The following is a 15,758-nucleotide window of genomic DNA, read 5'->3' as shown; positions in this document are numbered from 1 at the left end:
AATACAGTATTATTAACTAAAATCACTATGCCCACCATATATAGTTAATACAACTATTAACTATAGTTAATAACCATGCTACTGATGGGGTCTTGGAATGGTGGAGGTCCAAGAAAGAATTCCTGAGATGCCTTTGGTGCCAAAAGGTGATTTTAGTAAAGCACAGGGACAGGACCCGGGGGCAGGAAGAGCTGCACTGGGCTTGTAAAGAGTGACTGCTTCTATACTACGGAGCTGGGGGAGGGAAAGACCGAGGGGAAGCCTCCAGAAGGACTTTCAATGCTAAAGAGGACTCCTAGGATGCCAGGGGCCTTGCTATTGTCAAGCTAAGGTTGTTCTCCCCCTAGGAAGGCATTAACATTACCACAGCAGGGGGTTCCTGGAGAAATGTCACACACCTTATCTGCCTCAAGTATTTGTCAATGGGCTGCAGGCCATAAAGAAATTTAATTTTACCTGCCATTTCCTCCTTGCCTTTGTTCCCACATCACTGTGGAGGGGAAAGTGATGTTGGGGCTCCAGACAACAGTCCAGAGGTTTCCGGAGATTAAGCTGTTGATAAGATTGCCTTTTGTAATTTACGAAGACATCTGTAAACTGACGGAGACTCACAAATCGTATGACTGGGATCTCCCGTGTGTCCTGTATGTTAACCTTTTGTTTTCTTTCTTTTTCTTTGTTCTTGGGCAGCCAGGAGTACCTGAGGAACAACACACATATCCCACCTAGGTGTGTGTGGGGGGGGGCGGGTCTTGTTAGCTTGTGTTTTGCCCTCAGCTTGCCTTCTGCTCCCTCATCACTGTCGTTAATAACACTGTGGTTAATATAGCTGCTTATTTCTGTAAGTGCTAATGGGCCATTCCTGCCGTAACCAGGATACCAGGCAATCTTACTGGTTTGACGGCTTAAAGATATATATGGAGCTGGGGGCTAGACTGCCAAGGGACGCTGAGACCCTCTGTGAAAGGGTGCTTGGATACATGAGGCCAGTGAGTGAGGGACACGTAGTGATGAGGTTTTTGGGGGTGATGGTGGGGGTGGTCTGGAACCGATGGCCGGGAAAGAATTCTTGAGGACGTCTTTGGTGCAAAAAGGTGATTTTATTAAAGCACGGGGACAGGACCCAGGTGCAGAAGAGCAATACTGGGATTGTGACAGGTAACTGATTATATACCTTCAGGTTGGGAGGAGGTTAGGGACAGCATAAGTCTGTAAGGAATTTTGGAAGCAAGATTTCCAGGACCTTGAGGGGCTAGCTGCTGTTAGGAAAGTGCCGTGCTATTACCGTTTAGTAAAATCTCAGTCATGAGACCCTTCAGATGTATATCAAGGGGCCATAAGCTTGGAGTATGATTGCCAGCATATATCTTGGGGGAGTTGAGATAAAGGAAGGTTCCAAAGGAATTTTTACATGTTAAAGTAGACTTACAGGATCCCGGGGCTTGGCGGGGGGGGGGGGGGGGGGGGCAGGATAATGTTAAGCCAAGATTCTCTTTTGCCCCTAGCAAAGTGTCATCATGGAGGCAGCTGAGTTCCTGGAGGGAGGTCACTCTGCCAGTTTCAAAGACTTGTAATGGGGGCTGTAGGCAGTAAGGGAATTTAATTTTTCATTTGCCTTAGTTTCCCACATCACCATGGCAAGCACTTAAACCCCTTTCGTCTGTTCTTGGGAAGTGTCAACCACACATATCCCACCTGGGGTGCAGGGGGCAGGGGTGCCAGCTTGTACTTTGCTCTCAGCTTGCCCCACGCTCCCTCATCGTGTAGGAGCCCTTTCCCTCCACGGAGGCTCAGCTCTATGCAGCCACTGGTAGGGCTGGATGTGGCCAGTGTGACTGAACACACATCCCAGGACAGCTTGTGAAGTCTGACAACAAATCGTCCCTTTAGTTAGCCACGTTGGGCACCATGAATGAGACGGTCTGGGGTCTTAGCCCTCAGACCTCAGTGTTTCCTGCTCACAGCTACCCCCCACCCCACCTTGCCAGCCCCTTCTTCTCACCTCCTTCACCTGCAACTCAACCCTACAGGGTGCTAAGTTGGCAAATGTTGGAGGGTGGGGAGGGCCTGGGAGTAAGGCAGGGCAGTTGTTGGGTCAGTGGACACAATGCGGGTGCTCCCACTCCATTCAGTCGTCTCTGCTCCCAGGGTCTGTAGGCAGAGCTGATGCTTCTTCCTCAGAATCTCAACAGTAGGTGCCCCTTTGTCAAGAGGACGCACCTCTACAAAGACCCAGAATCCCAATGACTAAGTGAGTTTAGGGATGTGGTTGCAGCACGGTAGGTGGTTAGGATCCGCTTTTCCTAATCCTCATGACCGCTGAATTCCTGGACTGAGCACACCCCATGGTTCATCTCTGTTCAACAGCTTCAGCTGCACCAGCCTCCCCCCCCTCCCCCCCCAGCTCAGCAACCCTCTCACAGCCCCTTCCAGCTGTTCCCTCCAGGTGCACAGCTTTCCCTCCAGGTGCACAGCTTAGCATGGCAGATCTCTCTGTCGCCACCTAGTGACACACACCAACAAGTTAATCCTTATCAGAACTCTGCAACATGGCTCTAACTACTCCCATTTTGCAGATGAAGAGACAGAGACTTCGCGGAATCATAGAACTTTCTAAAGGCACGGGACCACACGCTGGTGGGTAGCAGGGGCCTGTGCAGCTCAGGATCACACCTAGGTGTTCCTCTGGCTTCAGACCGTGCCCCTCAAAAGCAACACCAAGTCCCAGCTCGTCACTTTCTAGGTGTCCACTTCCCACTCACAAACACAGGCCAAATAATAGAGTTATGTTGTCATCTATATTTTTGTTCATTTTTACTTGGCCTCAAAGTACATTTCATGTGTATCTTCACAACTGTCTTTAAGCCCCATTGAGAACATCACTGACAAACATTTCCTGATAACGCGCTGGGTGTAGGGGGGGCCCTGGGAAATGTGCTAGGAACAGAAAGAGGAAGTTCCTCTTGGGACTTTGCTGGGGAGAGGATGGGGCAGAAGAGGGGAAATTTCCTTGCTCAGGGCTCAGCACAGACATACACTTACAGAAAACATTTTTAAAGATGAAAGCGATACATTGTACACGTGACTGTAGCCAAACATTTCTGAGAAACAACCAAAGAAGAGGAAGGCTAGGGTAATGCGTATTCGTACAACTGGGTCGCGTTACAAAAAACGGCTGTCTTCTTAACATGCGGGCCACCACATATGTGATGATCGCTTAACAATAAGAATTTTTGCTTAATATTTATCAAGGTTGCAGGTTTTCTGGTGATACAATGAACAGATAAATTGCCTTTGTGTCTGCGGGGTGGGGGTGGGGACTCCCAATCCTAGGACAGAGAAGCTCCTTTCTCCTTGACAGAAAACAATCCGGCTCCCTCCCTAAAGACAGCATTCCATTCCTAACCCTAACATCTTACTTTTCTCACAGGCTGCCATATTCCTTTAACCCTATCGTGAGGGTGGGACAGGAAATGTATCTTGCCAGAGGGTAAATTGTGTCACCTAGTGGCCACAAATACAAATGCAGAAACTGGAAAAGATCTTCAGCGGCAGGAATCTGGGTATTTTTATTTATCCAGTTACAGACATTTACTGGACCAGACTCTGTGGGTAGTTAGTAACAATTCAGAGGTGTCTCCTACCCCCGGCCATGAAGGAGATGATAGTCATTTTAGGGAGTTGAGGAAAGAAAGCTCGCTTCCAACAGAAAACTAATAAGGCTGCGGGAATGATTAAGGTAACTTCAGGAGATGAACCGCTAATAGTGTTTTCCCCCTTTTCCAGAATATAAATAGCTATAATTGTTTACAGTGAATAATTTTAATGGTAGTAGTCGAAAAAAAAAAATAAAAACTACATAGAAAGAAGTGTATGAAGGCTGTCCTGTAAGTCTCTTAAGCCAGCTCCCAGAAATGACCACTGTTATGTTTGACATGTATCTTTCAATATTTTTCACATCTATATCTATATCTGTATCTATATAATCTATATCTATCTATGTGTATACATATATATGTCCAAGATGTATTTTCTATTTGCAAACCAGCTTCAAAAAAAACAAAAAACAAAAAAACAAAACCTAGGGGCGCCTGGGTGGCTCAGTCGGTTAAGCGGCCGACTTTGGCTCAGGTCATGATCTCGCGGTCCATGAGTTCGAGCCCCGCGTAGGGCTCTGTGCTGACAGCTCAGAGCCTGGAGCCTGTTTCAGATTCTGTGTCTCCCTTTCTCTGACCCTCCCCCATTCATGCTCTGTCTCTCTCTGTCTCAAAAATAAATAAACGTTAAAAAAAAAACTAGCATGGACCACTTCCTTTGTTATCTTTGAAATAGTTGGTTAGTATTTCATTGGCTGGATATAACCACTTGTGAAACAAATCCATTACTTATAGTCATTTAGTATTTCCAGTTTTTCATGATTCTAGACAATAGATTCTATATCAGGGGTCACCAAGACTACCCTCAGGCTTGAGTGTGAGCCACCAAGGCCTACTGAATTAACCCTTTACTGCACAGAAGCGTATTTATTTATTTATTGATTGATTGATTGATTGATTTATTATTTGAGAGAGAGAGAGAGAGAGAGAGAGCATGAATGGGCAGAGAGGCAGAGGGAGAGAGAGAGAGAATCCTAAGCAGGCTCTACACTCAGCACTAAGTACGGAGCCAGACATGGGACTCAATCCTATGACCCTAGGATCATGGCCTGAGCTGAAATCAAGAGTCAGACGCTCAAGGAACTGAGCCGCCCAGGTGCCCCAAGAGTTTTACATTTATGATGCAAACACTAACCAGGCCCTGGGCTGCCTGATCCCACAGGTCAGCTTCCACGCATGTTCTCTACTCTCTTCAGGCAAATTTCCCTCAAACTGGCTATTCTTCTGAAACCTCCATCATCATTCTCAGCAGAGAAGCCAGATTCTTTACCTAGAAAATTGTTTATTATGTTGAGACATGTCCCTTCATACCCAATTGTTGAGTTTTTTTTTTTTATCATGAAAAGATGTTGTATATTGTCAAATGCTTTTTATGCATCTATTGAGATGATCATGTGACTTTTATCCTTCACTCTGTTCGTGTGGTATATCACATTTATTGATTTGTGGACGTTAAATCATCCTTACATCCCAGGGATAAATCCCACTTGATCATGGTGTATGATCCTTTAATTTGCTGTTGAATTCTGCTTACTAATATTTTGTTGAGAATTAAAAAATCTTTTTTAGTGTTTATTTATTTTTGAGAGACAGACAGGGCATGAGTGGGGGAAGGGCAGAGAGAGGGAGACAGAGAATCCAAAGCAGACTCCAGACTCTGAGCTGTCAGCACAGAGCCCCACATGGGGCTCAAACTCACAAGCTGTGAGATCTTGACCTGAGCTGAAATTGGACACTTAACCAACTGAGCCACCCAGGTGCCCCTGAGAATTTTTGCATCCGTATTCATCAGGGATATTGGCCTGTAGTTTTCTTTCCTCATAGTGTCCTTATCTGGCTTTGTAATCATGGTAATGCTGGCCCTGTAAAATGGGTCTGGGAAGTGTTCCCTGCTCTTCAATTTTTTGGAAGACTTTGAGAAGGATTGGCATTAAGTTTTTCTTAAATGTTTGGTAGAATTCACAGTGATACCACCTGGCTCTGGGATTCTTCTTCTTCTTCTTCTTTTTTTTTTTTTTTTTTTGGAAAATTTTTGATTACTGATTTAATCTGCTTACTCATTATTGGTCTGAACAGATTCTCTGTTTCTTCATGATTCAGTCTTGGTAGGTTACATGTTTCCTAGACTGTATCCTTTTCTTCTAGGTTATCCAATCTGTCAGCAGATAATTGCTCATCCTAGTCTCTCATGATCCTCTATATTTCTGTGGTGTCTGTTGTAATGTCTCCTCTTTCTGATTTTGTTTTTAATCTTCCCTCCTTCATGCTTAGTGAGTCTGGCTAAAGCTTTGTCAATTCTGTTCATCTTTTCAAAACACCACATATTCCTTTCATTGCTCTTTTTGATTGTTTTTCTGGTCTCCATATCATTTTGTCATTTCCTTCCTTCTGCTAACTTTGGGCCCAGTTTGCTTTTTTTTTTTTTCTAGTTCCTTGAGGTATAAAGTTAGGTTATTCATTTCAGATCTTCTTTATTTCTTTTTTTTTAAATTTTTTAAATGTTTATTTATTTTTGAGAGAGACAGAGACAGAGCATGAGTGGGGGAGGAGCAGAGAGAGAGGGAGACACAGAATCCAAAGCAGGGTCCAGCAAAGCAAAGCAAATGCTCTGTAGATTATAGATAAACGCAGATGCATAATGGAATAATGTAAGAAATTAATCAATAATCAAAGGGTATGCAGGAAACTTAGGGGAAAATCACCATGTTATTTCTTAAAGGTTGTTTACACATAGGAACATTTTCAAAATTAGGTAATGTTAGAAAAACATAGATGACATATGTTACAAGGAAATCAATAGCAAATATAATGCCACATTTACTATAATAAATCGGCCAGTTCAACACACTGCTGTTGTCTGTGTCCATTTTTATTTTAGTTTTAGTTTTTTATTTTAGTTTTGTTTTATTTTCACCAATGCCGTTCTTCCTTCGGGAACCCCTGGTTGCTGGAGCTGGTCTCTGGCACTCTAGTTCCCTTCTCCCTTTCTTGCTTCCTTCATTGCTGAAGTGATGATTTTCCACAGTGTTATGCTTTGATTCCCTACTCTTCATCTCATGTGTATTGCATCTACTGTAGGTTTTGTTTTGTGGTTACTATAAGGCTTACATAAAACATCTTATAGCTATAACAGTCCATTTTGCGTTGATAATAACTTCAATACATACAAAAGCTCAACCCAGTTATCCCTCTCCCCCTTTTTGTTTTCTGATGTCACAATTAACCTGTTTAAAAAACTTTTTTTCTTTAATGTTTATTTATTTTTGAGACGACAGAGCACAACCAGGGGAGTGGCAGAGAGATAGGGAGACACAGAATCTGAAACAGGCTCCAGGCTCTGAGCTGTCAGCACAGAACCCAATGCAGGGCTTGAACTCATGAACCATGAGATCATGAGCTGAGCCAAAGTCAGCCGTTCAACGGACTGAGGCACCCAGGCGCCCCAATATTCCAAATTTTTTATTATTATTATATTTGTTATGGTGATCTGTGATCAGTGATCTTTGACGTTACTATTGTGATTGTTTTGGGGTGCCACAAATCATACCCATATAAGATGACAAACTTAATAAATGTTGTGTGTATACATATATTTAATGTTTATTTACTTATTTTGAGAGAGGGAGAAAAAGAGAGAGGGAGGAGGGGCAGTGAGAGTGAGAGAGAGAGAGAGAGAGAGAGAGAGAGAATCCCAAGCAGGCTCTGAGCAGAGCCTGATGTGGAGCTTGATGAGGAGATAGATCTCACGGACTGTGAGTCAGGACCTGAGCCTAAATCAAGAGTTAGATGCTTAACCAACTGAGCCACCCAGGTGCCCCAACATGATATATGTTCTGACTGCTCCACAGACCAGATGTTCCCATCTGGCTTCCTCTTTTCAGGCCTTCCTAGTCCCTGAGATGCAACCATATTGTAATTAGGCCAATTAATAACCCTACAATGGTCTCTAGATGTTCAAGTGAAAGGAAGAATCACAGGTCTCTCTCTTTAAATCAAAAGCTAGAAATGATCACGCCAAAAGCCAAAATAGGCTGAAAACTAGGCCTTTTGCACCCAACAGCTAACATGTGAATGCAACGGAAAAATTCTTAAAAGCAATTAAAAATGCTACTTCAGGGAACATGCAAATGATAAGAAAGTGAGATAGGTTCCCGGCGTTCTTGGGTTGGAGGGTACTGACACACAAAAATATGAGATTAGTATCTTAAAAGTATATAGGACAGTGTACATCAACAAGAAAGAGATTCACATACCAATAAAAAACTGGGCAAAGAAAGAAAAAAGAAGAAAAATTAGTCACAAGAGAAGAAACACAAACAGAAGGCTTCATAAACGTTGAAAAAACGGTTTTACCCCAGTTGGATAAAATGAGAGTTGATTCATTCGGTTGGTGGGACCATTATTTCAAATTTGAGTCCAGCTGCTCTCATCGCCCCTTTCCCTGAAGTCTCAACACTTTAAGCCCGAGAAACCCTGTATATGGGCAAGTTTATCCTCTACCACCAATCTAGGGAGGCTGGGGCCAGACTCGGGTTCTAAAGGCTGCTCTGCCTCAGCCACAGCATCACCTTGCCCCAGAAGCACGCATTCCTGCCATGGCCGCGGTCCTCCGAGGGAGCGCCTGCGCATCTAAGGCCGGCTCCTCCCAGAGGAAGGGCGTTCTAGCCGGCCGCCTACTCGATGGTAGGGCCCCTGGCCGCTCGGCCTCCGGCCGCCGCCATGTTGGAGGCGCAGGGAGGGAGTCATGGCTGCCCGCGGCCGGGTGACAGTCGGAGCGGGGCCAGCTCCGCCGGGCAGATGCTGGAGGTGCGGCCGGGGCTGTACCTGGGTGGAGCCGCGGCCGCGGCGGAGCCGGACCACCTGAGGGAGGCGGGCATCACGGCCGTGCTGACGGTGGACTCGGAGGAGCCCGACTTCAGGTCGGGCGCCGGGATCGAGGGTCTACGGCGCCTGTTTGTGCCGGCGCTGGACAAGCCCGAAACTGACCTGCTCAGCCATCTGGACCGGTGTGTGGCCTTCATCGGCCAGGCCCGCGACGAGGGCCGCGCGACGTTGGTGCACTGGTGAGCGGCCCGCACGAGGGGGTGCAGCCCCGCTTCGCTTCCAGCCTGCCGCCGCCCCCCTTCCTCCGAGGATCCTAGGGGAGGGCGAAGGGGCTGTCAGAAGACCAGAACCTCCTCTCCCTCCCTTGGCTGGCGGGTGTCCCGGAGAGAGGAGGGGGCAGGGGGCGGGGCCCCTGAAGGCGTGCTGGCTCTCATTCATTCCTGTTTTGATGATTCACACTTGTGTATTTTGATTCATCCTGCAGCCCCCCTCCCAACCCGGAGTTGTTTTTTAGCGGGGGGTGGGGGGTGGGGCTGATAAACGGCCAAGTCCCTGCACCTAGAAGAGTTTAAAGCTCTTCAGAAGAAGCCAGGCACCTACCCCGATGATTGTAATGCAGACTGTGATGCGAGTCAAGTGCCAAAGGAGATGAACAAACGTTATTCAACCTTCAGAGGAAAAGTAGATTCTTTTCAGTGTTTTTGTTTGGGGCAGAGGGTGGTTGATGAAGGGGAGAAATGGGGAGAGAAAAGTTGGTTAGGACACGAAGGATCCCTAAGCCACGCCCACGGGAAAGATGGAGTTACGTCGTAGCAATGCCAAAAAGAAAATCTTGATAGGTATTTGGGAATTCTTAGTAGTCCTTTTTAGTTGGATTGGAGTGTAGTAACAGGAGTTTCGGTTTATTGAGCCAGCACTTTTACTGTGTGCCAGCTCTTGTTCTAAATATTTACATAAAGGACATAAGGTAGTGGTAAAATGGAGAGAAGCCTGGGACCGGGTTTCCAGGCCCCTGAATGCCAAGAGCAAGGGAGCTTGGATTTTTTCCAAAGCCATTATAATTTTTTTTAATTAGTGTAAAATTAGTGTATTACCTTTTGGAAAGGTAATACATTCACATAGTTCAGAATTCAAAAACAAAAAGGAAATAAATAGGGGTGCCTGGGTGTCTCGGTTGTTTAGCGTCTGTCTCAGGTCATGATCTCACGGTTTGTGGGTTCGAGCCCTGCCTCGAGCTCTGATAGGTGGGAGCCTGGAGCCTGCTTTGGATTCTGTGTGTGTCTCCCTCTCTGCCCCTTCCTCTGCTCATTCATTCTCTCTCTCTCTCTCTCTCTCAAAAATAAATGTTAAAGAAATTAAAAAAAAAAAGGAAATAATTCTTTTGTATGTCGTTAGTATTTCAGAGACAAAGAGTTTATCTTGGGTAGAAGAAGCAGACATGCAGTGGACCTGAACTTTACCACTGATAGGGAGCTGGGCTTTTTTGTTTTTTTAATTGGTGCTGTTTGCGATTTTATTTTAAAGGTCTCTTTTTCAGTCATGCAGGAGTCAGTCGAAGTGTGGCTATAATAACTGCTTTTCTGATGAAGACTGACCAGCTTACCTTTGAAAAAGCCTATGAAAATCTCCAGACCATCAAACCAGAGGCTAAGTGAGTTCTTTGTTATAGTAATAATTGTTTTTGCAGTGTGATTTTACTCATGTAGTGAAAACTTAACTTTAAATTTGCTTGTCCTTACAGGATGAATGAGGGATTTGAGTGGCAACTAAAATTATACCAGGCAATGGGATATGAAGTAGATACTTCGAGTGCAGTTTATAAGCAGTATCGTTTACAAAAGGTTACAGAAAAGTATCCAGGTAAGTGATAATTGCTAGTGATAATTGCTTATTGGGCCCTTTTTAGATGTTCTTTGCTCTGACACGAAAGGCTTCAGGTGCATTATCTCACTTTTCCAGCCATCTCTTGAGACGGGTACTATTATTTCCTTTTGAAACTGTGATTTAGCAAGAAATAACTTGTTCCAGGTCACATGGTTTGTCAGTGGTGGGCTGGGATTTGAACTCAGGCAGTCTGTCCCAGAATCCAAGGGCTTCACTATGCTCTCCTACCTCCCCCTGATTTCTCCTCACTGGAGATTTTTTTTTTTTTCTTTTCTAATTTCTGAGGTTAGCACTTCTTGCCTTAGTTTGACATTAGCTGAACTTTGCCTGACAATGCAGAGTTAGCTTCAACAATTAGATACATTTTAATTATGTCCTGTAGAATTACAGAACTTACCTCAAGAACTCTTTGCTGTCGACCCAACGACCGTTTCACAAGGATTGAAAGACGAGGTTCTCTACAAATGTAGAAAGTGCAGGTAAAATATTTTCTATCCTCTGGAGATTTTGCCTTGTCTCAGTAGCTGAAAAGTATTGAAAGTTTCGTTTTCTTAAAATCTGTAGGGAGAACTTGTTTAATTGAGTAACGTAGAAATTTCAAAATCAGGGGTGCCTGGGTGGTTCAGTGGGTTAAGCGCCCAACTCTTGATTTCAGGTCAGGTCATGATCCCAGGGTTGTGGAATGGAGCCCATGCTGAGTGTGGAGCCTGCTTGGGATTCTCTCTGTCTCTGTTTTCCTTTCGTGTGTGTGTGTGTGTGTGTGTGTGTGTGCGCGTGTGTGCGCACGCGCGCATGTAAGTGGGGGGAGAGGCAGAGAGAGAGGAGAAAGAAAATTCCAAGCAGGCTCCCCATTCAGCATGGAATCCGACCAGACGCTGAATTGCACAACTGTGAGATCGTGACCTGAGCTGAAATCAATAGCCGGACACTTAACCAACTAAGCCACCCAGGCACCCCTTCAAATCTGCTTTTAAGAAGAGAATAAGTTCTTAAGAGTGAAACTAAATCAGATTATTTGTAGAGGTTATTGAAAATTACAGTAGCATAATCAATTTTATTTTATTTTGCTAAGAAATACTGCACATTGCATCTATTTTTTCATTGTTTTGAAAGCCATTAATGTTTTTGTTTGGGGCTTGCAGGCGATCTTTATTTCGAAGTTCTAGCATTTTGGATCATAATGAAGGAAGTGGTCCTATAGCCTTTGCCCACAAGAGAGTGACGCCATCTTTGATGCTCACCACAGGGGGTCAGGCTCAATGTACATCGTATTTCATTGAACCTGTACAGTGGATGGAATCTGCCTTGCTGGGCGTGATGGATGGACAGGTAGGAACACATTATATTTTCTGCAGTTTCATTATATCATCTATATTTTGTTCTCTGGGACTTTAAACCATCATAACTACCTTCTTGATGAAGATTATATCTTTCTAGTGTAGATAAGACTCTATCAAATATATTAATTAAATAAAACCCAGCTGATCTAAAATAGTGAACCACTTCTAGTTGGGGGTTGTTGGTCTAAGATAATTCCTTTCAAGGCTATTTATGTTTTTTCAAGTAGAAGACTAATATAAGCCAATTAGAATGTATTTTAACAAAACGCAAACTTAGTAACAAGTAAGGGCAAATAAGGATTTTAAAATTATATTTAAAGTTTTTCTTCCCTCTCTTTTTTTTTTTCTTTTGGCTCCATAACGTCTCTCTTTTTTCCTGATCTTTCAGTTTGTATGTTTGCTGAGAGATTTGTTTTCATTTCCTGTTAATTCTTAAGAATGCAGCTCATGTGAGCATTGTGACGGCCACATTTCTCATTTAGGTTTGCTTAATGTTAATCTAAAGATACCCTTTTTTTTTTTTTTAGTTTTGAGAGAGAGAGAGAGAGAGTGTGCACAAGTAGGGGAGGGACAGACAGAGAGGGAGAGACACAGGATCTGAAGCAGGCTTTGCACTGTCAGCACAGAGCCCAACGTGGGGCTTGAACCCACAAACTGTGGGATCATGACCTGAGCTGAAGTCAGATGCTCAACAGACTGAGCCACCCAGGTGCCCCTAAAGATATTCTTAATCTTAATCTAAGATATAGTCTTTTGTTTTTAATCTCTTTATTTTTATTTTTTATTTTTTTTAATGTTTATTTTTGAGAGAGAGAGAGCGCGCACAAGCAGGGGAGGGGCAGAGAGAGAGGGCCACACAGAATCCGAGGTGGGCTCTGTGCTGACAGCAGTGAGCCCCACGCGGGGCTCAATCTCACAAACTGCGAGATCATGACCTGAGCCAAGATTAGATGCTCAACAAACTGAGCCACCCAGGCATCCCTTTATTATTTTTAAATGTTTATTTATTTATTTTGAGAAAGAGCGTGACTGGGGAAGAGGGACAGAAAGAGAGGGAGAGAGAGAATCCCTCACTGACAGTGTAGAGCCTGACCATGGGACCTTATCCCATGAACCCCAGGGAGATCATGACCTGAGCCGAAATTAAGAGTCTGATGCTTAACTGGCTGAGCCACCCAGGGGCCCCTGTTTATTTGTTTTAAAATAGCCAGGAAGCTGAGACCTAACTTACATGCCGTCAATATCATTAATAGAACGTGAGACTCCTAACATGCCTTCCTGTTCTGTAGCCGTGATGATCTTAGTTTGAGATACTAAACCGCAGGCTGATTTAAAAGCCAGCACGTGCCACATCCTGCAACCTTGGGTTTCCTATCTCCGCCGTCACCTTTCTCCCCTCATGCGCGGATTCATCTGGTCCTTTGCCAAACTCCCAGGACACAACATGCTTTTTGCACGATTATCATAGCCCTCCATCTTAGTATGGCGAATTGCCATAGCCTTTCATCTTGCTGATTAGATCGTAAACTCCGTGGAGGTAGGAGCTGCGTCTTACCTGTTTTATATCCTATATTGCCAGTGGTAATTATTTGTTTTATATACAGGTGAGTGAATGAAGTAACACAGTTGCTTTATTTCAGCTTCTTTGCCCCAAATGCAATGCCAAGTTGGGTTCTTTCAATTGGTATGGTGAACAGTGCTCCTGTGGTAGATGGATAACACCTGCTTTTCAAATACATAAGAATAGAGTGGATGAAATGAAGACGCTGCCGGTTTTGGGATCACAGACAAGAAAAATTTGAACTTGTGACGTTTTTGATAGCTTGGAAAGAAACTTGCTGATACATGCTTCCCTTGCTTGTTGTCATTCATGGCCGATTGTCTAGTTTTTAGACCGTCAACATTTCATTTACTGTGACTTGGAAACTGTGCTTTGTTAGTCTCTTATTTCAGTAGAATACTTTATGTGGAAATCAAAACTTTTAATCATGTAAATTATACTTTATTCGATATTAAAATTTTGTATAACCCAGATTCGTTCCTTGTTTCGTATATTTTAAAGAGTTCTGATTTTTGGAATGTTAAGTGATGTTAAGGTCTGGATGGACAAAATTATGTACAAAAATTGGAAATGATTGTGTTTAAATAGATTTATTTCTAGAAATGCAAAGCAGATTTGTTTGGACATATTTTGAAACTTCTCTTTCTTTTCTAAAAACCTTTTTTTTTTTTTTTTAACGTCTTATTTGTTTTTGAGAGAGAGAGAGAGACAGAGGGTGAGCAGGGGAAGGTCAGAGAGAGAGGGAGGCACAGAATCCAAAGCAGACTCCAGGCTCTGAGCGGTCAGGACAGAGTCTGATACGGGGCTTGAACCCACGAACTGTGAGATCATGACCTGAGATGAAATCAAGATTTGGTTGCTCAACCAACTGAGCCACCCAGGCGCGGCCCCTAGTTTAACTTTTGAAATGGTGGGAGTGTTGTGATTTGTGAGAATATCTTAACATAGGACTTGAAGCCTTTGGTAACTTTTATAAAATAATTTTTTCTTATGAGAAAAATTTCTCCCATTTTTATCTTAGCTTTTGTAATATCTGTTCACTTTGCTTCATAATATACTCTAGAAAACTTTAAAAACAATTAGGCTGAAACACATGAATTTTGCCTTTTGTAGGTAACAGGTAGTTAAGAGTTTTGTATGGCTTGAGTTAATACCTATCAATCCCACGCTGTAGCATCTAGCATGGGGAAAATTGCATAGATTTTATTTGGATCTGCAATTGTCAATTCCGTAAATAATTTACTGAGCAACTATTCTGTGCACAATTCTAGATGATGCAGTGAGCACACTAGATAAAAACCCGTCTTCTTGCAATTTACATTCCAGCCAGGAGAAAGAGACAAAATAGCTTTTTTTGGAAGATAATTGGTATTTGCCAGTGGAAAATGAATTTGGGGGAATTGACTTTATGTAAATTTTGAAATTTTGTGAAACATCCACTAAGCAAAAGTTTCCAATTTCAAACTCATTAATGTTAAAACATTTTGGGTGGTAAATAGAAAATCCATTATGCCTTCATTCTCAAGAACAAACAAACAAATGGAAAGCTTTTTAATATGTAAGAATATCCATTTACAACATGATGGGCTTACAGATCTGTAGAAAATAGCAATTTTAACTCTCTTTCATGGCAGTGTTTCTGGCGCAGTTAAACTAGTACTGAAGGACTAGAGTGGGCTCTGAGAATTCTGGTTTCACCTGTCCCCAACTTCCTGGCTTGTGTTTGTTTATTTTGATTTAAAAATTGTTTTTAATTTATTTTGAGAAAGAGTGCAAGCGGGGTAGGGGTAGAGAAAGAAGGAGAGAGAGAATCGCAAGCAGGCTCGAACTACGTGGGGCTGGAACTCCAAACCCTGAGATCATGACCTGAGCTGAAACCAGGAGCCAGACGCTTAACTGACCGAGCCACCCAGGCGCCCCCTTGGAAGGTCTTTGGAAAGTTGAGCGTCAGTTTTCTTTCATGAAATGGGAATAATACACACTCTGCCTTCCTTAAAAGCATTATTTTAAAGGTCATTTGCATAAGCCTTAATTCCTTATATAAAACAGAGAGATAATAATAGGATTCAGTCTGGGTTTTTATGGGGATTTGGGTGATATAATGCAGTGCCTAGCTAGTAGCATTCATCTTTGTTCATTAAAATAGCTACAATTTTTTGAAAATTTACCATGGGCTAATTAGCATACCAATCATTTAATGTGTATTATGGAATTTAATCCTCCCCCCAAACCCTACGAGATAGGTCCTGTTATTCCCTTTTTACACGTAAAATTGAGGCTCAGAAAGATTAAGTCACTTCATCAAAGTTACATTGCTAGAAAATGGTTGAACCTAGATTTGAATCAAGATTTGGCTTATTCCAAAATCTGAGGTGTTTTTTTTTTTTTAATGTTTATTTATTTTTGAGCGACAGAGAAACAAAGCATGAGTAGGGGAGAGGCAGAGAGACAGGGAGACACAGAATCCGAAGCAGGCTCCAAGCTGTCAGCACA

At 43.2% G+C, this 15,758-nt stretch overlaps 1 protein-coding gene across 1 annotated transcript; it reads left to right on the top strand.

The window, feature by feature from the left end:
- Positions 1–8,336: 8,336 nt before the first annotated feature.
- Positions 8,337–13,874, top strand: DUSP12 (dual specificity phosphatase 12). Its single transcript, XM_030302536.1, has 6 exons — positions 8,337–8,719; positions 10,018–10,131; positions 10,222–10,340; positions 10,747–10,843; positions 11,507–11,693; positions 13,345–13,874. The coding sequence occupies exons 1-6, from the start codon at positions 8,337–8,339 to the stop codon at positions 13,504–13,506; spliced, it is 1,062 nt and encodes a 353-aa protein (XP_030158396.1). The 3' UTR covers positions 13,507–13,874.
- The last annotated feature ends 1,884 nt before the right edge of the window (positions 13,875–15,758 follow it).

This window comes from Lynx canadensis, chromosome F1 (assembly GCF_007474595.2).
Source record: "Lynx canadensis isolate LIC74 chromosome F1, mLynCan4.pri.v2, whole genome shotgun sequence".
NCBI classification, from domain to species: domain Eukaryota; kingdom Metazoa; phylum Chordata; class Mammalia; order Carnivora; family Felidae; genus Lynx; species Lynx canadensis.
This window is presented reverse-complemented; position numbering and strand designations above follow the sequence as displayed.